Consider the following 25,637-nt stretch of genomic DNA (forward strand, 5'->3'; position numbering starts at 1 on the left):
GGGTGTCACGCACTCGCCGCCTCCCCGCCAGGAACAGTAACTCCTCCCTCCACCGCAGCTCCGCCTCCTGACAGGTGAGTGACAGCACCTCCTTCAGCGACAGCCTCCACGCCTCCCTCCACCTGCGCAGGCAGCCTCCGCCGCCTCCCAGCAGCCAGCAGACTCCTCCCTCCAGGCCCACAGCGCCTCCTCTGGGGTGGAGCGCCGGGAAGAGACGAGCCTCCAGCAGGGAGCGCTGTTCTCCTCTGAACCACAGCTCCTCCGGCCTGAGAGCACGACAAAGTGGTTTGACTTGTGTATATTTAAAGTGTAAAAAGGTCAAAGGTGAGGGGATGAGTCTCACTGTATTCCCGTCCTCTTGTATAAATGACTCCACCTCTGGTTGAGGAAGGAGGAGCTGCTGTCGTCAGACGACACCTGAGGGTGAGAGAGGGAGTGTTCACTCGCTTCAGTCCACGACGTGTTTGTTACTTTGTTTCAGACACACACACACACACACACACACACACACTGCTGCCTCCATCACTAAGTTCTAATGTCTGATTTTTTTCACTTTAGTTTTTAAAATCCTTTGTTCAGATTGACCTCAGTGACACACAGTGACCACACGAGGCAGCAGAGGACCAGCACCTAAAATCCCTGATTTTCTCTGTGGACTTTGGTGTGTGTGTGTGTGAGTGGATACTTCATAAACAGTGAGTGGAGTCCAGGCCAAGCCGCACATACAGGTTAGTGAACATGATACAACTGTTTAACTGTTTAAATAAAGTTTGAAATGATATTTTACGGAACGTTCACTCAGAAACGAAATGAAAGACGTTAAGTTCTTCAGAACAAATTAGTCTGAAACATCAAAGTATCACTGATTAAAACATTAATATTTCATTTTACCCGCAGGTCGTCCATTGCTCCCATGACGGTGAACACGTGGAGCTGAAACTCCCCCAGCTTGATGCGATGTCCCTGCATGATGATGTCATCGGACAGTTTCAGCTGCCTGACGCACGGTGATGACGTCAAGTCCAGACCTGACAGAAAACAACCTGAGGGGACGTCCACAGGACCCTAGAGGTCAGAGGTCAGAGGTCAGAAGCCTGGCTGAACCTACCTGACAAAGCCTCACTGTTTAACAGCTCACCTGCAGGTGGCAGTGTTGCACCACTGCTCCGGTTGCCACAGCAACATCTCCCTCCATGACACTGTTGATGACCCGCGCTTCGTCACTCACCCCGCCCTCTCTCTGAGGGGAAACAGGAAGTTGGTTGACAACATTGACACATTTTTGACAATGTGGAGGAGTGGGACAGGAGACAGGGGACAGGTCACCTGGATGTGAGACAGTGTGTTTTTATCTGTCCAGTCGTGCGTCAGTCGCTCCATATGCTGCTTTCCAGACGAGGGCAGGTGGTCATAGCGACCGCCGGGGACGTGAACTGTGTGGACGAGAAGTCAAATGTCAAAGTTTAAGACATCTGACAATGACTGAAGAACAAGGGGTTTAGAAAATAAAAGGTTTTGGTTTTACCATGTTTCCAGTCCTTATGCTAAGCTACACTAACTGTTTTACCATGTTATCAGTCCTTATGCTTAGCTATGCTAACTGTTTTACCATGTTTCAAGTCTTTATGCAAAGCTTAGCTAACTGATTACCCCTGATTTCAGTCCTTATGCTAAGCTACGTTAACTGTTTTACCATGTTTCTAGTCCCTATACTATGCTAACTGTTTTACCATGTTTCCAGTCCTTGTGCTAAGCTACACTAACTGTTTTACCATGTTCTCAGTCCTTATGCTAAGCTACGTTAACTGTTTTACCATGTTTCCAGTCCTTAGGCTATGCTATGCTAACTGTTTTACCATGTTTCAAGTCCTTGTGCTAAGCTACACTAACTGTTTTACCATGTTCTCAGTCCTTATGCTAAGCTATGCTAACTGTTTTACCATGTTCTCAGTCCTTATGCTAAGCTATGTTAACTGTTTTACCATGTTTCCAGTTTTTATGCTAAGCTATGCTAACTGTTCACACTTTATTCCAATCTTTATGCTAAGCTACGAGTTTCACCAAGAGTGGATGGTTTTTCGTGTTTTTTCCCAGTTTCTATCAAGTTAATTGTGTTTAAGGTTAATAATGAAAGGATTAGTGCACGATTAGTGGTTAGCACTGGTTCTGGTTCTGAGTTCAGAATAAACCTCCAGAGCAGAGAGGCTGGTTTACAGTGAGACGCCTACCCAGCGTGAGCGGAGTCCCTCTGAGGATCCGCCACAACTCTGTCCTGGCACCCCGCACGATCGCCCCCTGTGGTCCGACAGCAGAACTGCAGCCGGCTCTCTCCTCGCTCACAAACTGATCCTGAGTCAGATCTGAGCAGAGACACTTCAACACGTCCAGGAACAGAGAGATCTGAGGACGGACAGTGACACCAGAGGAGGAACAGGAGGAGGAGGAGGAGGAGGAGGAAGGCCAAGTTTAAAGGAACAGTTTGGGCTTTTTTAGGGAGTGACACATTTTCTGACCCTGACAAAACTACACAGACACAGTGAATGCTTCAATCCTGCTGATTAAAAAGCCCACATTTATTGCTGAGTCATGGGACTAGAAAGTGAATGCTGCTTGTATCTGTAACCCAGTGCAGACAAAAGAAAAAAAAGGTAAAACTACTATAACCTGGAGGGGTGGAGCTCCAGAGTCCAGGCCCAGGTAGGTGCAACCATCCAGGGGAGGAGTGACATGAGTCTGGAGCAACTTCTCTGATACTGACCTGCTAAAGAAGACTGGACCTGACACCTGCACACACACATTCATGGAGATGAACAACATTTGGTTTCAGGTGCAACAAGAACATTTGGATTTGAAATATGAGACGTAAGTAAACGTCAAAATCGTGACTGTAGACGCACCAGAGGAACTTTGCCATCAGGCATCACAGCTTGCTGGATCTGCTCCTTCGTTCCCCTGTAGATGATGTCTCTAACCTGACCCTGGTTCACAAAACAAACGCACCTTCAGTCCAACTCTGAATACACTTTTGTACAAGTCTTAATCTCTGCATAACACACACTTTAAAATGTGACACAGTTACAGGTGAAAACATTCAAACATTAACGTTAAACAAACATGATGAAAGCACCTGCTGGTCACACAGGTAAACTCCGTGATTGGCTGCATAGGAAGTGTCGCCTGGCAACGCCAAAACTCGAACACCAGAGAAATCATCCCAGGAGAGAGCTAGAGCACACACACACACACGCGCACGCACACACACACACGCACATGCACACACACACACACGCACATGCACGCACACACACACACGCACACACACAGAGGAAAGTAATGGTTACTCTTTGTCTTTCACTGCTTGGTTCATTCATTTGTTCATGTCGTCTGTTTGATCTATCCATCTATCCATGCTGGCTAACAAGTGTGCATTGTGTGCAATGTAATGTAATGTGATATCAATGCTAGGTGGTTAACTAGTCATATATCTATACTAGCTGGTTAACTAGTCATCTATACTAGCAGGTTAGCTAGTCATCTATCTATCTATACTGGCAGGTTAACTAGTCATCTATCTATAAATCCGAGCTGGTTAACTAGTCATCTATCTATACTGGCAGGTTAACTAGTCATCTATCTATCAATGCTAGCTGGTTAACTAGTCATCTATCTATACTAGCTGGTTAACTAGTCATCTACCCATCTATACTAGCAAGTTAACTAGTCATCTATCTGTCTATACTAGCAGGTTAACTAGTCGCCTATCTTTCTATACAAGCAGGTTAACTAGTCATCTATGCTAGCTGGTTAACTCGTCATCTATCTATCTATACTAGCAGGTTAACTAGTCATCTATCTATACTGGCAGGTTAACTAGTCATCTATCTATCAATGCTAGCTGGTTAACTAGTCATCTATCTATACTAGCTGGTTGACTAGTCATCTACACTAGCAAGTTAACTAGTCATCTATCCGTCTATACTAGCAGGTTAACTAGTCGCCTATCTATCTATACTAGCAGGTTAACTAGTCATCTATCTATACTGGCAGGTTAGCTAGTCATCTATCTATGCTAGCTGGTTAACTAGTCATTGATCTATCTATACTAGCTTGTTTAGGTTAACTAGTCAAATCGTGTTAATCGATCATCTGCATGTTTTGTGACTGTGAGCTAAGAGAAGAAGTCACACACACAGGGACAACATGCAAACTCCACCAGAATCGAACCCGGTGACTGTTCTGCTGCGAGGCAAAAATGCTAGCCACTGCGCCACAGCGCGAGCCTCATCGTGACTGACAGGAGTGAACGTACCAAAGTCAGGAGGGACGGTGAGGATCATGTCGGTGCTGCAGACCCAAACACCGGGTGGAGAACCAGGACAGATCTGAGCCACAGAGACCACACTGTGTCACGGGTCACATTCACCTACAGTCAAGTGTGTGTGTGTGTGTGTGTGTGTGTGAAGACCACTGAGGCAGACCTGAGCAGTGAGGCAGTCCAGCAGCAGGTCCACACAGCAGACCGGCGCCTGGACCTTGTGCTCCGGTTTCTCCTGCGGCAGCCAGCAGAACGCTCTGCTGCACGAGCTCCAGGGAAAATCCCGACCCTGCAGGAATAAAAACACTGAGAGACGTTCGCTGTAGAAACACAAACATGTGCAGAGCGTGGACGACACTCACTGTGTGGAGGATGAGGATGTGAGCTTCATCCAGGACGTCAGCGCTCACCACCTGAAGAACATCCACACCTGAACGTCTCTTTACTGTGCTTTTACATCAGATTCAAGCGATTCAAACGCTACGCACCGGAACAATCACTCACTCACTCACTCACTCACTCACTCACTCACTCACACACACACTCACACACACACACACACACACACACACGCACGCACTGAAGACTTTGACATTAAACATCCTGAAGAACTAGAATCACAAGCTTTAGTATAAATATTGACCCTTGAGCAGACGGACACAGAGTCTCACCACTGCTGCGTGACGTCAGCGCGTCCGCCATATTGGATGTGGCAGATCTGCCCGTAAACTAATAAAAGGAAATGGACTGAACTTCATAAAGTGCTTTAAGTTAATGCCTCCTATTCACCCATTCACACACACATTAATATAAGTGGAGTATCTTGTTGGAGCAGAGTGTTAGCTTGCTAGCTTACTTGGGACGATAGCAACATTGTTTAATAATCACTAAATAGCTGAGTGGACGTGTGTTAATGTTACTACATCTTAAATTCATCAGGGACGTTTGGAAACTTAACGTTAGGCCTGTTCAGGTGTTATTTTACAGGTGTCTTTCCTGCTTGTATGTCAGTTAAAATGCTTTTAGTTGTCCGTCCCCTTTGTAATAGGGTGGTTGTAAGCCTTTGGTTTTATGTGTCACAGTTAATGTTTGTTAAAGTTTACATCAGTGTTAAAGTGCAGTTAAAGTGTATTACTGTTAATATTTCATACCTTAGCGTTCCCATATCATTCATAGGCTATATATACATATATATATTCATTTCACTGCACTTTACTGGTTTTTCACTCTGGTTAGACTGAATTGCATTGCAATGATAATAAAGTTGAATGAATCTCATCACATTTTCATTATTAGTCTATATTAGTCTCATGTGTAGCACACCAAGCATCTGTTTCTTTATTCAAATGTAACATGCAGTCTTCACATATACTTCTCTTCTCTCTTCAGATGCACTTTTAAAGTATTTCAGTACCACCCCAGTGACACAGCATCAGGTGCTGCTGTCCTTTTTAATTTTATCACTTGTTTCTTTCTTTAGTTTTTATTTGGTGTGATATTTTTTACTCAAAGAAATAAAATCTTGAATACACACATGCAGTTTCTGTGTGATTGTATGAAAGTTGATTGTGAAATTGACTGCTGCGATTCAAGGGGGCGCCAGCTAAAATCTTGCCTAGGGCACCAAATTACTCAGGGCCGGCACTGATTATGAGGAACAATAATAACTACAGATTCTTTCACTCTAATTCATGTGTTCATCACACTTCTCAGTAACGTTATGAACGGATAGTGTCATTCATGTGTTCATCACATTTCTCAGTAACTTTATGAACAGATAGTGTCATTCATGGGTTCATCAGTGGTGAAGTGAGCGCAGGTCTCAGGTCATCACACCGTCATCTGCCCCGTGTTCACGATGTCAGCATGAATCCACACAGCAGCTCGTTAATACATCGATAATAAGTTTGAAATAAATCCTCATGAGCGATGAATAAATGACTAAAACCTGTTTTGTGGTAATATTTTAAAAATGTCAAAGAAAACCCATCATTGCCTTCATTTATTCACATTTCTCATAAAGTAGCCGTTCCCCAGACGTCACATGACCGCGCTTTGCTGTGCTCGTACACAGCTGTGACGTCACTCTGGGAAAGGAGATGTTTCTGGGCTGTTTGTGGCCTTTAGGAAGGTTTTACACATATGAAACTCCATGAATTAAAAATATAGAATATAAAGGTCTATACATGCCTGTGTCCATGTCTCCAGGTGTCCTGGGGACACTTTTACAGGTGTCTCTTTTACTATTGTAGTCAATGGGAAAATTGCTTTTTGGGCGCATGAGTATTTGTTGTTGCAGTACCACGAGTGGCCACCATGACACAATTGTCTTCAAGGCAGAGGGGGCGGAGCTCTATCCAGTTCTTATCATACATCCATGGTCCCTGCCCACTTTTTGTAGATTTTTAAAACCAGGCATTGGGCGGAGTCAGCGTCAGAACCGGGTTTATTTCTTCTCTAATACAAACAAACACAATGAAGCTCCAGGATCACTCACCGTGTGTCCGCCTCTGTTGCTCAGGTGTTCAGCGGCGACCAGCAGAGCGTTCAGCGTCGCCCCGCCGCTGCCCAGCGGCTCCTGGCGGTCGCGCACCGTCAAAACCAGCGCACCCTCAGAGAGAGCGCCGCGCTGCTGCCGCAGCTGCAGCTCTGTCACACACACACACACACACACACACACACACACACACACACACACATACTGTATAAACTCACCAAGTCATTTCCGACTGCACACACATCAGGAGTATGAATACATGAATGGGTGAATGGACTGAACGCTTCAGCACGTGCTGTGATCTGCAGCATCTTTTCAATCAGATCAGGTTTCAAACGTGACATCAAGACTTTCTTTGTTGGGCGTGGTCACAGAGTTCAGGGTCTCAGTTTCTCATAATTATTGTAACCAGCTTCCATTCAAACTAACAACAATGATTTCAGGTGAATGCACGACACTTCCACACTGACCATATATGGTTACCCTGGGGGAGGGGCCTACATCACACTCGGGTTTAGGGTCCCTTAAATAAGTGAAGCGGCCCTTGTCAATTGATGTTTGCTTTTTTATTTTTCCCAAAGTCAGTTCATTAATGATGTTGTGGTTTAACCTTTAAATCAAGTTTTATATGATTCAGACGCACGTGTGTGTGTGTGTGTGTGTGTGTGAGAGAGAAAGGTTCCCAGAGAACAAAGATCGTAAAGCAGATGGTTCCTCACCTCTCTGAAACGCGTAGACACTGTCTTTGTGCTGGCAGGTCAGGACCACCACCGTCCACGTCCACGCGCCGCGCGACATCTTCTCCTTAGCGCCGCGTCTTCGTGGACATCACCGCACACGGTACCGTGTCGGTGCCGCTGTGCCTGCAGCAGAGACGTCGCTTCCCGCGGATGCAGCAGCGCAGCTCGGGTTGGCTCGTGACTGAGCAGAGAAGTCAAGCTAATCCTACAACACACACACACACACACACACGCACGCACACACACACACACACAGGGAGCAGGGTGGAGTTTAAGAAAACTGTCACCGTTGAAATCCCGCTGCTGCTCGACGCTACTTACGCTTAAAAACACAATAAATACGCAGTTTCAGATCCAACCAGTACAGTCCACTTGCGCTCAGACCGTTATTCTGGCCGCGCGGGCTGCCGTAGGTTGCGTTCGATTTCCACCTCTGGACTTCTCGACGTGGCGGGGAGGCGAGATCACGCTTCAACTCTGACAGAATCAACGTAAACTTGGTGAAGACGAAAGAGTGTTAGCGCCACATGTAGATATAAGTCATAATTCTGAGACTAAAGTCAGAAAGTCATAATTTTTAGATTAAAGTCAGAAAGTCATAAATCTGAGACTAAAGTCATAAAGTCATAAATCTGAGACTAAAGTCATAAATCTGAGATTAAAACCAGAAAGTCATAATTCTGAGATTAAAGTCATAAAGTCATAAATCTGAGACTAAAGTCATAAATCTGAGATTAAAACCAGAAAGTCATAATTCTGAGATTAAAGTCAGAAAGTCATAAATCTGAGATTAAAGTCGGAAAGTCATAATTCTGAGATTAAAGTCGGAAAGACATAATTCTGAGATTAAAGTCGGAAAGTCATAAATCTGAGATTAAAGTCGGAAAGACATAATTCTGAGATTAAAGTCGGAAAGTCATAAATCTGAGATTAAAGTCGGAAAGTCATAAATCTGAGATTAAAGTCGGAAAGTCATAAATCTGAGACTAAAGTCAAATCTGCCCCCAAAAACAGACATTACATTTTTTGTTTTAACCAGAAATTCAAATATTAAAGCCCCAAAGTTAACGTTTTTGAATAATACATTTTAATCACAAACGTTATCTCTTAACGACAAAAGATGTAAATGACCAACAATTGAAAGTGCAAAAAAAAAAAATAGAATTCAGAGAAAAGAGTTGAATTAAAACCAAACAAACCCCTGAACTTTTGTCCCTTTAATGAGGTCAAGAACATTTAAATGTCAAGTCAGACATTAAAGATGTCAACAACTACAACATAACAGACATGACTCAGCAGTTTAAAAACATGACAACACAAACTTTAATGAGCTATACAATTAAAAGTGATTTCAGTAGAAAAACAATTATATACAGATGTACAGAGTACGGACGCATTCAGTCTTCAGAGTCAGTCCTCGTCCTCCTCAGCAGGAAGTGGTCTGGACCTGCACGCCACAGAAAAACAACATATGCATATTATTATCTATATATTATTATTATTATTATTATCATCGTTATCTTTATGTATATATCTATATATATATTTTATTATTGTCCACCTTAGACTCTGGATACAGTCAAACATCTGTGACCACTTTTACCCTTTGGCTCCACCCCCACCTCACTTTTCACCTTTGCTGCGTCTCGCTCATTGACGTAGGATACAGATCGCTAAAATGGACGCCAACATTCAAAAATGGCCGCCTTCCGGTTGAGTTGAGGCCACGGTCGACTTTTTAGTTCGTCTTGGTCGATAACATCTTCCACCAAGTTTCAGAAAAATTCTGTGGAACTCAACTTTGCCTCCATTTTTACCTTAGAGGGGGCGCTATAGAGCCCTTGAGCGACGCACAGGTCCAGGACCTATGCGGAGATGGCATTAGTTTTTATGCATGTCAACGCCCAAAAAAACGACCACAAAGCCATGGAAAGAATAATTATAATAATAATAATCTGACGGATTACAAAAGGCCGCTCGCACAAATGTAAAAATAATTAAAAACAAGTTTCTGTGATTTTTCAGCTCATTTTCTGGTTTCTTTGCTCCATATTTACAAAAGAAAACTCATTAAAAACTCTGGTTAAATGAGAAGTTCCTGCGGTGGAAGAGTCAAGGACTTTCCAAGGACTTTCCAAGGACTTTCCAGGTCCATTGCTGACATAGGCGAAAGTGCGGTGCCACCCCCCGGACAGATCACCAGTCCGTAGTTTTTGAATTTTTCTAGATATCACAGACGACAGGACGGTCACAGAAGGCTTGACCTACTTCCTGCTGGCCTTTGACATCCCGCTGCCGCCGGCCTCTTCGTCGTCCTCTACCTCCTGAGGTCTCAGGTTCTCCTTCTCAGGTTTCCTTGGGGGTCCACCAAAGAAATCCCCGATGCCCTTCTGCCAGGTGGGAGTGGGACGAGGACACACCGGGTTCCCCCCGGCATATTTGCTCTTTGCTGTGAATTTAAAATAAGAATGAAGAATTTAAAACAGAAACACGCCCGTGAGGACGCCCGAGAGGACGCCGAGTGTCTCAGACTCACTGACCAGGTGTGGACGCCTGGCCGCCGCCGCTGCTGGAGGACGAGGAGTTCGCTGAACTGGAGCCCAGAGACTTTCGAGGAGCAGAAGCTGCAACAGCTGCGGAGAAAGAAAAACGGCAAAAATCAACGATAAAACAGAAATGGCCGCCCCGCGAGCTAAAGGGGGCGGAGCCTTTTTTTATGAGCTCAGGTTAAAGTGAAGGTGGCACAGAAAACACTAGAACAGGAAGTTGATGTGAGGAACAGATTCAGCTTCAAAACAAAGAAGATTAACCTGTTGGATTACTGTCACACACACACACACACACACACACACACCATGTCCTGACTAACCGCACTTACCTTAACTGTAAGTGCCCTGCCCTTACCTTAACTGTAAGTGCCCTTACCTTAAACTTTGTGAGGAACAGACAAAAGGTCCCCACAAAGACAGAAATACAAGGACACACACACACACAAGAGTGTTTAAGTAAATGAGCGAGTGAATTTATTACCTGTGAGTATTTGTGAATGAGTGAATTTGTAAGCAAGCGTTTGTGAGTGAGGGACTGAAACACATTCACTCACTCATGTTCCAGATTGAGTGAATGTGAGTAAATGAGTGAATTTGTGAGTTAGTGATCCGAGTTTTCCGAATTTGTAGGCAAGTGTTTGACTGACTCTGAATGAGTGAGTGAATTTGTAGGTGAGTGATGTCACAGCTGAGCCTCTGTGTGTGAAGTTTTGTGATTGTGTCTTTCCCATCAGGACAGGAGTGAGCGCTCCTGTCGCTCGTCCCATCTTTGCTCTCCACAATTACTGCTGACAGGAGACCAGCACTGTGTGTGTGTGTGTGTGTGTGGTGAGGGCGGGTCTTCTGTCTACCTACAGAGGTAAGTTACAGAGTTAATAAATGATCAGTGACAGCCTTCAGTCACCTTTTCTGTAATCTGGGATTAGAAGTAGAGACATTCCTTTGTTATTTTGACCTGGATTAACCCTGATGTTCACCGAGTCACAATTCTCACTCTGCATCCATGTTATGCTCTGGCGCCTGTGAATGAGTGACTGAGCAAGTATGTGTGAGTGAATGTGTTCCAGAGTGAGCGAGTGAATGTGTTCCAGAGTGAGTGTGAGTGAATGTGTTCCAGAGTGAGCGAGTGAATGTGTTCCAGAGTGAGTGTGAGTGAATGTGTTCCAGAGTGAGTGTGAGTGAATGAATGTGTTCCAGAGTGACTGAGTGAATGTGTTCCAGAGTGAGTGTGAGTGAATGTGTTCCAGAGTGAGTGTGAGTGAATGTGTTCCAGAGTGAGTGTGAGTGAATGTGTTCCAGAGTGACTGAGTGAATGTGTTTGAGTGAGTGCAGACTGACTCCCCCTTGTGGTGCTTCTTTAAATGACCTGCATTAAATCTCATTTCCGGTCTCATCACATTTATCCTCTTGTAACAACGCACACAATCACACATTAAACCAAGCAGCAGTGGAATATGGTCAAATTCTCAATTTTAAAAGTAAATCTGAAATAAACAAATTCAAAGGGAAATAGTTGTAGTTTTCAGTCTTTCTTTAGAGAATAAATCCGCAGGACTTTTTTTTTATACTTTCGTCGATAAGAAAAAAACAACAAAAGTGCACCTTCTGAATTTTGCATTAAAAATCAAAACATTAAGAAAAGATTACGTTGGGTTTAAATGACAGAGTAGTATTTTATGCCGAATGCAACAGCGGATCATAAAGAATAAAACAGAGCAGTTGCTGCACATTTTTCAAAAGTACTTTAAACGATAATCACGAGAACAATAATTATGTCATGTTTTCCCAATGGGGTTTGGCGCTGCGCCGGCGTATACCCGCGCTGCGGCGCTAAAACTGGCGCCACTTTGCACAAAACATTGCACTTAGTTTGTGTTTTTGGGGAAAAGACAAACACGCTGACTTAGTAAGACAAGACTCGATTATCACACGATTACACTTCAGTTAACATGACGATGAAGACTTGGTTTTGTTTGACGCTGTTCGGTCAGAACCGAGTCTCCGTGTTGGCGGGAGTTCGTCTCAGAACCGGTTTCTCCATTTAAACCTTTCGGGTTCGCACGGTTTCCGTTCACACACGACGAGGTTCGTGTTTAAATGTGACGCCATCGCTACATTTAAACACGTTTAATCGCAAGTCTTGCTTTGTCGAGTTCCTCGCTCCCGCCAGACCTCATTTAAAAACAGCTGCATTCTTGTTCAAACTCGCGACGTCTCGCTGACTTCGTGACAACAGTAGACGACGTGTTGCTGTACCTTTTCTGTAGGACCCGGGAACACTGTCGGCTTTGGTCCTCACCATTTTAGCGACGAGATGTGGCGTTTTTGACGATGTTTCAGCAGCTAACGCTGACAACAGTCTGAGTGAAGAGAGGAGAGAGAAGCCCGCCTTCGATTAAAAAGCACAGGATGGGGCGGGAGATCATTTCTTCTTCTGCCTTCTGCTAAAAGTTGTAGACAAGATGACGCAACGCTGCCTCCTTCAGGTGGAATGGAATAAGTACAGCCTCCGTCACAAGGAGTGAGACACAAAAACACGCATTTAAAACACACAAACATACAAAAACACACTGTAAACACATACAAGCATGTCGGAAACCACGCTGTACAAGCAAAACCAGACTGAAAACACATAACAACACACAAAACCAGACTGAAAACACACAAAACCAGACTGAAAACACATAACAACACACAAAACCAGACTGAAAACACACAAAACCAGACTGAAAACACATAACAACACACAAAACCAGACTGAAAACACAAAACCAGACTGAAAACACATAACAACACACAAAACCAGACTGAAAACACACAAAACCAGACTGAAAACACACAACACACAAAACCAGACTGAAAACACACAACACACAAAACCAGACTGAAAACACACACAACCAGACTGAAAACACACAACACACAAAACCAGACTGAAAACACACAACACAAAAACCAGACTGAAAACACACAAAACCAGACTGAAAACACACAACACACAAAACCAGACTGAAAACACACAAAACCAGACTGAAAACACACAACACACAAAACCAGACTGAAAACACAAAACCAGACTGAAAACACACAACAACACACAAAACCAGACTGAAAACACACAACACACAAAACCAGACTGAAAACACACAAAACCAGACTGAAAACACACAACACACAAATCCAGACTGAAAACACACAAAGCCAGACTGAAAACACACAACAACACACAAAACCAGACTGAAAACACACAAAACCAGACTGAAAACACACAACACACAAAACCAGACTGAAAACACACAACACACAAAACCAGACTGAAAACACATAACACACAAAACCAGACTGTTAAACACACAAAACCAGACTGAAAACATACAAAACCAGACTAAAAACACACATAACCAGACTGTAAACACACAAAACCAGACTGTAAACACACAAAACCAGACTGTAAACACACAAAACCAGACTGAAAACACACAAAACCAGACTAAAAACACACATAACCAGACTGTAAACACACAAAACCAGACTGTAAACACACAAAACCAGACTGAAAACACACAAAACCAGACTGTAAACACACAAAACCAGACTAAAAACACACAAAAACCAGACTGTAAACACACAAAACCAGACTGTAAACACACTAAACCAGACTAAAAACACACAAAAACCAGACTGAAAACACATAACACACAAAACCAGACTGAAAACACACAAAACCAGACTGAAAACACACAACAACACACAAAACCAGACTGAAAACACACAAAACCAGACTGTAAACACACAAAACCAGACTGTTAAACACACAAAACCGGACTGTAAACACACAAAACCAGACTAAAAACACACAAAAACCGGACTGTAAACAATAAAGAGTAACTAACAGAGACACAAACTGAGTCCTCGTCCTCACGTTTAATATAAATCTTTTCTTTTTATTCTTTAGACAAATGAACAAAACACTTCATCAAAGTTTTTTTTTTTTTTACTTTTTTTTAACCCAGAATTTCATATTTTGGTGTTTAATGAGTTCAGTTCAGATTCACACGACTGCATCTTCACTCACATCTGAGACGACGACGGAAACACGAGCCACCGCTGCTCGTCCTCTACAATCAGCAGCAAGAGCGTGGCGTCTGCGCTTCTTCTTCTTCTTCTTCTTCTTCTTCTCACAAAATCCTGACCACGCCACAGGTCAGAGGTCAGTAGTTGGTCTTGAGTCGGCGGTTCTCCTCCCGCAGTCTCTCGATCTCGTCCACTAGAGCTTCGTTCACGGACACTCTCTCGATCAGACCGTGGATCTCGTTCTGCAACGACAAAAAGGCTTCGGTTTGTAAAAGGTTGTGACGACAGTTAGTTGTTGTCGTCTTTACAACACGTTTGCCTCTCTGTCTCAACATTAAACAGGAAACCAGAGTTTGTAAACCACTCACTCTCCCACACCAAAGCCCATAGAGAAAATCAGGGATTTTAGCTCTGCTGGTCCTCTGCTGCCTCATGTGGTCACTTTGTGTCACTGAGGTTAATAGAAATGAAGGATTTTTAATGCAGAATTCACTAAAACAACACATTCAAACTTAGTGATGGAGGCAGCAGTGGATCAGCAGCTCCTGTGTGTGTGTGTGTGTGTGTGTGTGTGATGTTAAAATCACTGATTTTCTCTGTGGGCTTTGGTGTGGGAGAGTGAGTGATTTACAAAGTGACAAACAGAAACTGGTGAACATAATCACCAGTATTTTCAATGTCACTTTCATTCAACAGACAAACGGGCGACATAAAGTCTGCATTTTATTCATTAAAACAAGATTTTTTGATTTTCTAGCTTCTTTGCTGGGATTAAGTTAAGTTTAAGATTAAGTTTGCTGTATATTGTCTGGTGAAAGCTTTGGTACCATCTGGATGCAGAACTGTCGAATCATCTCCACCTGCAGGTTGAGGATGTCTTTGTGACAGGCGTCTCTGAAGAGGGAGAGACAGGGAGAGACAGAGAGAGAGACAGAGAGAGAGACAGAGAGAGAGAGAGACAGAGACAGAGAGACAGAGACAGAGAGAGACAGAGACAGAGAGAGACAGAGAGAGAGAAGGGGAAACATTTAGAAAAAAACCACAGGCTTTCAGCGGCGGGTCAAAGGTCAGACACCGACCTCACGTCCTCCAGAGACTCATGGAAAATGTTCTGGATGAACTGGACCTGGGTGGCGGTGAAAGGAGCGGCTCCTCCCTCTGCAGCGCTCTGAGAGACAGAAGACGACGACGACGCCAGAGCAGGAGCTGAGGACACGAGACGGGACAAGTCAACATTCAAACTCCGCCCCCTCACTGCCATCTTTGTCCCCGTGTCACTACTCGACCAATACCAGGAAACCACGATTTTTGTTGGAGTATGGAAGTTTCAGGAAGGTCAACAATATGAGGTTATCTTTCATTTTTGTCCTTATCCTCATGTTTTCATGTTATTTGTAGATTTTGATGTTATTCTCATCAAATAAATACACATTTTTTACATTTTGGTCATTTTTCTTGTCAAATAAATACATTTTTTTCATGTTTTCTTAAATTTTTGTCGTTATTCTTATAAAATAAATAGAAACTTTCATGTTATCTTTTGTTAAGGTAGTTATTTAAATTTCAAGTCATATTTTCATGTTATCTTTCAACACAGGAAGTAGCTGCGCGCTCGCTCATGCGGGGTTTGCCGCACAGGAAATGACGTCGTACTTCACCTGCTGCCGTGGTGGGCGGAGCTCCGTGGAGAGGAGACTCATAGCTGAGCTGCGTGTGAAAACCGTTGGCTCTTCGGAGGCTGGGCTCCGGAGTGAAGAAGGGCGGGGCTGGCTGGCTGTGACTGGTCTGCTGAGACGACGGGGGCGTGGCCTGACTCTCCCCCTCCACGCTGGAACTGCTGATTTTCTCTGACTTAAAGATTTTTTTAAAATGAGTCAAGAATGAGTTTGTGCTGATCGAGTCGGCGTCTACATTAGCCTGGTTTAGTCCCCTCATTTTTACTGCTTTAATCCCACATAAATTAACTTCAGAGATCGCTTGTCGACCGAGATTATTAATAATTTCAGCTTTATTTCAAAAAGTCTCCTTCTGACATTTGGTTCTGTTTCCACGTGGACACAGCCTCAGACACACAGAATAAATCTCACCTGCCAGCGCTGGCATTTAAGAAAATACAGGTTTCACCTGCTTATTAAAAAAATATATACTTTATATCATTGTTTGACAGAATGTTCTGCCTGGAAACTCACGTTCCTGTCACTGTTCTCTCCTGCACCAAATCCCATTGATAAAATCAGTGATTTAACATCACAGCACAGAGGAGTTGTTGATCCACCGCTGCCTCCAATAATACGTTTAAATGTCTTATTTTGTGACTTCCTTTGTTCCGATTTACTTCAGTGACACAAAGTGACCACACGAGGCAGCAGTGAACCAGCAGCTCCTGTGTCCCCGTGAGCTAAAATCACATGTACATAAATTATCTTGAACTTAGGCAGGTGAAGGTTTTATAAGGTGAGCCTTTTGTGAAGTGACAACATAAGATGAACTATCCCTTCTTCTTCTTCTTCTTCTTTTTTCATGTCTCATAATAACAATAAAAACAATCGACGCGTGCAGAAAGTAAAAGGTAAAACAGTGACAGACGGTGGGACACACCTTCCTGGAGTCACATGGTACAGCAGCTGCAGCAGTGACTGGCTCCTCCTCTTTGATTGGCAGTGGCGTTTGGAAGGCTGACAGCGGGCTGTAACATCGACCCGTGGGGGTGACCAGGGGCGTTCCCAGGGGGGTCTTACGGTGGGAGCCGACGCCCGAAAGAGAGTCTGAAACACAGATTCACAAACTCAGAGACGTACTGCGTTACAAGATGGCTGCTACTGTCGTAAAGAAGTTGTACTGTTTTAATTTTGATCACACACGCACGCACGCACGCACACACACACACACACACACACACACAGCAGCAGTAGAGTGAAGGACTGCTGACCTTCTCTGACCGGGGAGAAGATGTCCAGACTGGCTCGGCCGATGACCTGCTGACCCTCCCCCTCTCTGGATAACATGTCCAGGCTGGTTACTATGGAAACATGGAATCCACGTTAGTCCTGAAGCAGCGGTGGCGTTCACACTTACACGCGTCAGACAGCCGTACCGTGTGTTCTTCCAAATGGCGTGTCTCCACTCGTCCCCTGTGTCCTCGAGTCTGGGAGAGGGAAGCCATATTAATAGTGTAAAGCAAGTTCTACCAGTGAGTCTTCATGAAGTGAGATCATGAATCAAAATAATTCAATCTCACATACATACAAGAAGTGTAAAGATAAAGACCAGTAAGCCAGTCAAACAGGCATTATAGTTTTCTTCCAAGGCTTTTGACACATTAACAAACACATACATTCAACATTCTGTCAATGTCAGTTCTGGAATTCAAAGACATTTTACTGAGGTGTTTTTGGTGGATTTATTTAACACGAGGACACATCACTGACCGCCACGTGCAGGTGAGAAGACGTCCAGACTGTTTCGCCCGACGCTGCTGATCTCTGACCCCTGTTTACCCTCCGCCTCCCGGGACATCACCTCAGCACCAGTGACCCCTGCTGGACACAACGGTCAGATGGTGAGTGACAACGTGAGGGTCAACATTTTAAAAATGATCAGTGTCCAATCTGAACAGTGACCAAAGCGACGCACTGACCTGTGCCTGTCACCTGTCTGTGGGGGGTTGGGCCTGTGCTGGGGGCGGGGTCAGGCTGGCTGCTGGACACTCTGGTTGAAGGCCGTTTGGTGCTGGCGATTTTGGTAGAACCAATTTTACTGCTGGACTAAAGAGAGACAGAGACAAGAGACTGAATAAGTCTGAGTCAGTTTGTAAGCATAAGAAGATTCTGTTTGTAAACACGTGTAAAGTCAGTTTGTAAACATGTGTAAAGTCAGTTTGTAAACACGTGTAAAGTCAGTTTGTAAACACGTATAAAGTCAGTTTGTAAACACGTGTAAAGTCAGTTTGTAAACATGTGTAAAGTCAGTTTGTAAACACGTGTAAAGTCAGTTTGTAAACACGTGTAAAGTCAGTTTGTAAACACGTGTAAAGTCAGTTTGTAAACACGTATAAAGTCAGTTTGTAAACACATGTAAAGTCAGTTTGTAAACACATGTAAAGTCAGTTTGTAAACACATGTAAATTCAGTTTGTAAACACATGTAAAGTCAGTTTGTAAACACGTGTAAAGTCAGTTTGTAAACACGTGTAAAGTCAGTTTGTAAACACATGTAAAGTCAGTTTGTAAACACGTGTAAAGTCAGTTTGTAAACACGTGTAAAGTCAGTTTGTAAACACGTGTAAAGTCAGTTTGTAAAGTCTGATTAAACTCAGCTCAAATTTGATACCTTGTGTTTGCTGGTGTTGCTTTGGAAGCGAAGGCAGGTGACGGAGGTTTTATGTGCCACAGTAATCCTGGTGGGGGCGCTGGAGTTCCTCAGGTCGTACTGGTAGATCTTCCCCTGAGTGGATCCAACCACCAGACCGGTACCATCGAGAGTGAAGTCCACCGAGGTCAGAGGACTGTCCACCCTGATGGACCTTAGGACGCTGCACGTTCACAGTAAAAACACGTTTCTTTCTGGATTTACTTCACTTTGGATCGTTTACTTGTTTCATGGTGGAATCTGTGTGTTTTTTTCCCTCACAAACAAATCACTGGTGGTAATGTCACTTTTGTAACATGTAGAACATAAACTCAGGACAGTTAATCGACTAATGTTAATTATAAACATCCCTACATAAGGGAAAACACTGAAAATCCCCTTTTTTGTCTCCAATTTCTCCCTCATGTTAGGAAAAATCACTCTTACATCTTGCTCGCTGTGTCGTAGCAGATAATCTTCTTGTCCAGACCGACGCTGGTGACCAGCAGCTCGCTGGCGGGGGAGAAGGCCAGACCAGAGCCCGGGGCCTTGTGGGCACTGTCGAAAACATGGAGCTCCTTCTGAGTGTTTGAGTCCCACAGGACCACGGTGCCGCTGTCGGACACGCTGCCCAGCAGGGAGCGCTTCAGCGTGGACAGCCTCAGGTCATGGACGGGCTGAGGGTGGAAACAGTCGCCACAGGACACAGCAGCAGACAGCAGAAGTTATTAAACTCGCTCAAAGGTGCAAAACCACAAACGTCATCTTGTTCACTCTAATCGTCGACAGTGGGCAGTAATCTACGGTAATCCACAAGAAACAGCGCAGCAGTTAATCTGCCAGTCAACTCAACACTCTGAGCTGGTGTTTATATCCCGACAGAAATCCCTTTAATCCCTGGATTTTAGTTTTATGCCAGTAGAAACTTTTAAAAACTGGTCCAAAGTCCAAAAGCCTGCGTATCACAAGACTATACATCAACTGTAAACATGTATAAAAATCAGCAAGAGCATTTTAGCAGCCTATGTTGCGGCAGGCTGCTTATTTGAAAAATATCTGTTCCAATGATGAAGAATGATGTCTTTGAAATGGCTGCAGGTGGTAAAGGCACGAGCACACGACACCAACAACCTTCACAGAGTCTCTACTCGCCTCGTCTCGTCACAGCACGGTTTACGTCGCATCTCCACTACAAAAAAACTACCTACTCAACGTGGGCGGAGTCATCACTGCACGGCTGTGTGAAACTGCAGTGACTTTGTTTTCTACGCCACACACACACACACACACACACACACACACACACACACACACACACACACACAAACGAGTGACTTATAAAGCAGTTGTTTTCAGTGTAACTGAATTAAATCACTAGAATCAATTGATTAAAACTATTTGTTCAGTACTTAAGTGCTGAATCCCCACACCGAGGTTCAAAGACAACCAAAAGAAATCTGTGTTTTTAGCTCACTTAAATCTGTCATCAGTGACCAGATTACATCCAGACTGAGCTAAAATCAGGTCTGCACGGACTCACATCACCAGACCCCATCACAGAAACCACATTTTAGGGTGAGCATGAGGACGCAAGGCATCGCATTCTTGAACATGGACACTTAGATTAGAGAATGTCACCACAGTCGCGCTTCTTTCATCCAACCACACACAGACTGACCTGGTTGCTGCCGTGGCCGAAGGGTTTGCTGGACAGGTTGGTGGTCAGACTGTGGAGGACCAGATCTCCACTGGTGGAGCCCGAGGCGATGCAGCTGTCGTTGGCGTTGAAGGACACGCAGGTCACCTCTTCTTTATGGTCCTAGCCAGGAAAGGAAGACGAGTGATGACCACCAGCGTGACCTCTAACCTTTACAACTCACTGACGAACATTGATAAGGGTTGTGCAGCGTTCCATTTGTAGTGGGAACTCGGAATTTAGGTAATTTAGTTCATCCAAGATACAAACACGCTTTTGTAGTATTGATTTGATTGATATTGTGATATATATGTTGATATGGAAAGATATTAAAAAAGCACGACATGAGTCTATGACTCACAAGTCACTTTAGTTTTAGTAATAAATAAAACCACAGGGCAGAGAAAAGGCTGCTTAGGGTGTTTACCTGGGTCAAGTCTCACCTTGAGGGAGCGGTGCAGTCTCTTGGTCTTCAGGTCCCACAGGTGAACACAGTGATCCAGACCACCGCTCACCAGAAACTGAGACGACGAGCTCAGACACACGCGGGTCTGTTTTCTCTGGGAATTATAGAGAAGGTTTAGAGATCTGTTCTCTCACTCTCCCACACCAAAGTCCACAGAGAAAATCAGTGATGTTAACATCACAGCACAGAGGAGGTGTTGATCCACTGCTGCCTCCATCACTAAAATGTCTTATTTTAGTCAATTCAACATTTAGAAAACCTTCATTTATATTGACCTCAGAGACACAAAATGACCACACGAGGCAGCAGAGGACCAGCAGCTCCTGAGTCTCCGCAGCTAAAATCATGGTTTACACACTTCAGTTTCCTGTTGGAAAAGTCTGTGTGACTGAAATGTTGCCAGTGCATCAATGATGATGTTCTCAATTCTTTTGTTTTGTCCACAAACCAAAATTGGATCAAAGGAACTAGAACATATTCACATTTAAGAAGCTGAAAAATAAAAACACTCCAGGGTTAAATCGCCTATGAAAACAGTAAATGTCCACGAGTTGTTTTGTCCTCTAACATAAGAGGAGAAAAGACTCTGGACACACATTCACATTTAAGAAGCCGCAAAAAAACAAACAACCTCGGACTATTCAATATGAAAATGTAGCTTTGGCAGATGAACAAGTGAATCAGCAGTGATAAGGGATGAACTCACTCCCTCAGCCAGTTCCACGAGAGGAACCGGGTTCGACTTGAGGCTGGAAACCACCAGTTTGTCTCCGCTGCTGCTGGCACTGACCAGGTAATGATCTGAGAACATCCGAGTCAAGGTCACTTCATCTGAGACATGTAAAGACATGTAATGTAATGTAATGTCATCAGTATACCTCACCACCGTAGCGCCTCCTGGTGCGGGCACTAGTCCGGGCACATCTGGTTGCGTACAATCAACCGCAGAAGAATAAGAAGAAGAACTACTCTCGTTGTAGCTGCTGAGATGCAGAGCATCCACCGTGCCAGAGGGGGAGCTGTGTATCTGAGAGCTGGCCTATCAATTACGTCACTTCCAGGTACCTGGCCAATCACAGGACAGTGGGAAAGCTCTCGTTCTGGGGGTGTGGTTTTGGTCTGAAACAGCACGGCTGACGAGAGCGTCAGATATTTTGATTGGCTCGTTTGCAGCGATTAGGAGGTTTTTAATCATGAAAACAAGTTAATATATGTAAGTAGACCTCCATAACTAACATATATGTGTGACCATGAAGACAAGTTAATATATGTAAGTAGACCTCCATAACTAACATATATGTGACCATGAAGACAAGTTAATATATGTAAGTAGACCTAACATATATGTGTGATACAAGCCTTCCATGTCACCTTTAATGTAACTCAACATATTTACCTGGGCTCAAAATAAAAAATATTTATATTTGTATATGACACAGTTTCTTTAATGTATCCAACATTTCCGGTTAATTCTTATTCATTCCCATGGAACTTTTTCCATTTGGAGTCATTCCTTATCTCATAAAAACACATGAAGTGGTGAGGATACTGTTGGAGCTCCAGCAGGCCTGTGCCACAGGGTGGCTGATGCTGTGAGGGTTAAACTGCTCCAGCGGCGCCATGGAAACCGCATCCCAGACCTTCACGCAGTCTCCTGTTGACACCAGGCGTGTCACCTCCTCCATGGCAACACCTGGACAAAGAAACAATTTCAAAATAAAAAAGTCTGTGTTGATATGTAGCGATGTATAGCTCCCAATAACAATGATGTATAATCTATTACTAAAAAATAACATACAGGAATAACTCTGTTATAACTCTTTCAACTGCAACTATACACTAGGGTTTAAACTTTCCACACTAAAGTCTCCTAACTTTTAAACTAATATCAGGGTTCTCAAACTCTAATTAAAATGATATCACATAAAAATGTCTGTGTTGAAACGCACCGCTGTACAGCTCCCATTAACAATGTATTTATGGTGCAGAACTAATCTATTACTAAAAAGGACACAGAAATAACTCAACATTATAATATTACCATAATGATATTAAGTCGTGGGCCAAGTGAAATAGACTGGAGGGCCACATGTGGCCCGCAGGCCGTGAGTTTGAGACCTCAGTACCTAGTTAATGAAGTCTGGAAAACACTGGACCATTTGAACTGCTTATTGAAAACTGAAACTTTTTTCACTAACATTTAAACGTCCAAACAACTAGCTACACGTTCAAAACAACAAGAAGAAGAAGAAGAAGAAGAAGAAGAAGAAGAAGAAGAAGAAGAAGAAGAAGAAGATTTAAACCAAACAGTGGGGGAGGGAGTCAGTAGTTGTTGTCACTGACAGGCGGCTAACGGGTCGAGCTAGCGACAACAGAACCGGCCTCCAAAGTTACAGAACAGCCGCGAAGGTCACGGTAAACTACACGAAACAAAGCGTAAACATTTCCTCAAACGTCACACGGTTAACGCCTTTACTCTCACTCACCGAAAATCCCCAAGTAAAGTTGTTCAAGTGTTTTGTTTACGGTCCGGTTTACGGTCTACGGCTCCACAGAAGCAGTCGTTTTCCGAACCACCCTGGCCAGAGGAAGACCCGCCCCCGTCCGCACCTCTGATTGGCCTAACGTAACGTCTTTCTGCAACTGGACCCAATCATACGCCTGCTTTCCTCAAGTGAACCAATCAGACGAGAGGACTGAGGCGGGACTTCTTTCTCCTCGGCGGGGACAAGAGAGAAACAAGAAACCGCCACTACGGAGAACCACAGGGGACATAAATGATTCACTTTTTTTTAAAACTTTATTGTACAAATAGGCCTTTACAAAACGGACATCTGCGAAAGACTTTAGTTTACATGTAAAATGTAAGAGGTTACGTTTACTGCTCCGCGGTTAGTGTGGCTTCTTTTACGAGACTTTTTTCTGGGTCTGTTTTTATGAGATTTTTTTCTGGGTCTGTTTTTATGAGATTTTTCTGGGTCTGTTTTTACGCGATTTTATTCTGGGTCTGTTTTTATGAGATTTTTTTCTGGGTCTGTTTTTATGAGATTTGTTTCTGGGGTTTGTTTTTATGAGATTTTTTTTGTGTCTTTTTTTATGAGATTTCTTTCTGGGTTTTGTTTTTATGAGATTTTTTTCTGGGGTTTGTTTTTATGAGATTTTTTTCTGGGTTTGTTTTTATGAGATTTTTTTCTGGGTCTGTTTTTATGAGATTTTCTTCTGGGTCTGTTTTTATGAGATTTTTTTTCTGGGGTTTGTTTTTATGAGATTTTTTTTCCGGGTCTGTTTTTATGAGATTTTTTTTCTGGGTCTGTTTTTATGAGATTTTTCTTCTGGGTCTGTTTTTATGAGATTTTTTTCTGGGTCTGTTTTTATGAGATTTTTTTTCTGGGTCTGTTTTTATGAGATTTTTTTTCTGGGGTTTGTTTTTATGAGATTTTTTTTCCGGGTCTGTTTTTATGAGATTTTTTTTCTGGGTCTGTTTTTATGAGATTTTTCTTCTGGGTCTGTTTTTATGAGATTTTTTTCTGGGTCTGTTTTTACGCGATTTTTTTCTGGGTCTGTTTTTATGAGATTTTTTTTCTGGGGTTTGTTTTTATGAGATTTTTTTTCCGGGTCTGTTTTTATGAGATTTTTTTCTGGGGTTTGTTTTTATGAGATTTTTTTCTGGGGTCTGTTTTTATGAGATTTTTTTCTGGGTTTATTTTTATGAGATTTTTTTTCTGGGGTCTGTTTTTATGAGATTTTTTCTGGGGTTTGTTTTTATGAGATTTTTTTTCCGGTCTGATTTTATGAGATTTTTTTTCTGGGTTTGTTTTTATGAGATTTTTTTCTGGGGTTTGTTTTTATGAGATTTTTTTTCCGGGTCTGTTTTTATGAGATTTTTTTCTGGGGTTTGTTTTTATGAGATTTTTTTCCCGGGTCTGTTTTTATGAGATTTTTTTCTGGGGTCTGTTTTTATGAGATTTTTTTCTGGGTTTATTTTTATGAGATTTTTTTTCTGGGGTCTGTTTTTATGAGATTTTTTCTGGGGTTTGTTTTTATGAGATTTTTTTTCCGGGTCTGATTTTATGAGATTTTTTTTCTGGGTTTGTTTTTATGAGATTTTTTTCTGGGGTCTGTTTTTATGAGATTTTTTCTGGATCTGTTTTTATGAGATTTTTTCTGGGGTTTGTTTTTATGAGATTTTTTTCCGGGTCTGTTTTTATGAGATTTTTTCTGGGGTTTGTTTTTATGAGAATTTTTTTCCGGGTCTGATTTTATGAGATTTTTTTCTGGGTCTGATTTTAAAAGATTTTTTTTCTGGGTTTGTTTTTATGAGATTTTTTTCTGGGGTTTGTTTTTATGAGATTTTTTTTCTGGGGTCTGTTTTTATGAGATTTTTTCTGGGTCTGTTTTTATGAGATTTTTTTTCTGGGGTCTGTTTTTATGAGATTTTTTCTGGGGTTTGTTTTTATGAAATTTTTTTTCCGGGTCTGATTTTATGAGATTTTTTTTCTGGGGTCTGTTTTTATGAGATTTTTTTTCTGGGGTTTGTTTTTATGAGATTTTTTTTCCGGGTCTGATTTTATGAGATTTTTTCTGGGTCTGTTTTTATGAGATTTTTTCTGGGGTTTGTTTTTATGAGATTTTTTTTCCGGGTCTGTTTTTATGAGATTTTTTTCTGGGGTCTGTTTTTATGAGATTTTTTTCTGGGTTTATTTTTATGAGATTTTTTTTCTGGGGTCTGTTTTTATGAGATTTTTTCTGGGGTTTGTTTTTATGAGATTTTTTTTCCGGGTCTGATTTTATGAGATTTTTTTTCTGGGTTTGTTTTTATGAGATTTTTTTCTGGGGTCTGTTTTTATGAGATTTTTTCTGGATCTGTTTTTATGAGATTTTTTCTGGGGTTTGTTTTTATGAGATTTTTTTCCGGGTCTGTTTTTATGAGATTTTTTCTGGGGTTTGTTTTTAT

The 25,637-nt window shown here is 42.7% G+C and overlaps 3 protein-coding genes across 5 annotated transcripts in view; all 3 read right to left on the minus strand.

Annotated features, from left to right (window-relative positions):
- Positions 1-7,976, minus strand: part of LOC131469599 (L-fucose kinase) — a 14,078-nt gene extending 6,102 nt beyond the window's left edge. The window contains exons 1-15 of the mRNA XM_058644729.1: positions 7,874-7,976; positions 7,532-7,757; positions 6,813-6,964; positions 4,678-4,728; positions 4,479-4,604; positions 4,310-4,382; positions 3,128-3,225; positions 2,898-2,978; positions 2,665-2,784; positions 2,229-2,400; positions 1,327-1,433; positions 1,139-1,240; positions 892-1,065; positions 344-417; positions 1-266 (exon numbers count right to left, since the gene is read on the minus strand). The exon at positions 1-266 is cut by the window's left edge and continues 93 nt beyond it. Coding sequence (XP_058500712.1) covers positions 1-266; positions 344-417; positions 892-1,065; positions 1,139-1,240; positions 1,327-1,433; positions 2,229-2,400; positions 2,665-2,784; positions 2,898-2,978; positions 3,128-3,225; positions 4,310-4,382; positions 4,479-4,604; positions 4,678-4,728; positions 6,813-6,964; positions 7,532-7,610 — 1,675 coding nt within the window. The 5' untranslated portion in view covers positions 7,611-7,757; positions 7,874-7,976. The remainder of the gene's footprint in view (positions 267-343; positions 418-891; positions 1,066-1,138; positions 1,241-1,326; positions 1,434-2,228; positions 2,401-2,664; positions 2,785-2,897; positions 2,979-3,127; positions 3,226-4,309; positions 4,383-4,478; positions 4,605-4,677; positions 4,729-6,812; positions 6,965-7,531; positions 7,758-7,873) is intronic.
- A 778-nt stretch (positions 7,977-8,754) lies between these two features.
- On the minus strand, positions 8,755-12,515 carry pclaf (PCNA clamp associated factor). Its single transcript, XM_058645629.1, has 4 exons — positions 12,358-12,515; positions 10,093-10,185; positions 9,821-10,001; positions 8,755-8,999 (listed from the first exon to the last, which is right to left on the minus strand). The coding sequence occupies exons 1-4, from the start codon at positions 12,401-12,403 to the stop codon at positions 8,963-8,965; spliced, it is 357 nt and encodes a 118-aa protein (XP_058501612.1). The 5' UTR covers positions 12,404-12,515; the 3' UTR covers positions 8,755-8,962.
- A 1,509-nt stretch (positions 12,516-14,024) lies between these two features.
- Positions 14,025-23,304, minus strand: nedd1 (NEDD1 gamma-tubulin ring complex targeting factor). Of its 3 annotated transcripts, none has more exons than XM_058645396.1 (16): positions 23,170-23,304; positions 22,233-22,376; positions 21,390-21,484; positions 20,661-20,777; positions 20,200-20,340; positions 18,969-19,198; positions 18,504-18,705; positions 17,813-17,939; positions 17,604-17,711; positions 17,270-17,320; positions 17,105-17,194; positions 16,774-16,940; positions 15,834-16,026; positions 15,255-15,381; positions 15,003-15,069; positions 14,025-14,417 (listed from the first exon to the last, which is right to left on the minus strand). In XM_058645396.1, the coding sequence occupies exons 2-16, from the start codon at positions 22,366-22,368 to the stop codon at positions 14,313-14,315; spliced, it is 1,956 nt and encodes a 651-aa protein (XP_058501379.1). In that variant the 5' UTR covers positions 22,369-22,376; positions 23,170-23,304; the 3' UTR covers positions 14,025-14,312. The 3 variants fall into 3 exon arrangements, with proteins under 3 accessions (XP_058501379.1, XP_058501378.1, XP_058501380.1); XM_058645395.1 differs by having other exon boundaries at positions 17,604-17,714; XM_058645397.1 differs by lacking the exon at positions 15,003-15,069 and having other exon boundaries at positions 17,604-17,714.
- Positions 23,305-25,637: the final 2,333 nt, after the last annotated feature.

Source organism: Solea solea, chromosome 12 (assembly GCF_958295425.1).
Source record: "Solea solea chromosome 12, fSolSol10.1, whole genome shotgun sequence".
NCBI lineage: Eukaryota > Metazoa > Chordata > Actinopteri > Pleuronectiformes > Soleidae > Solea > Solea solea.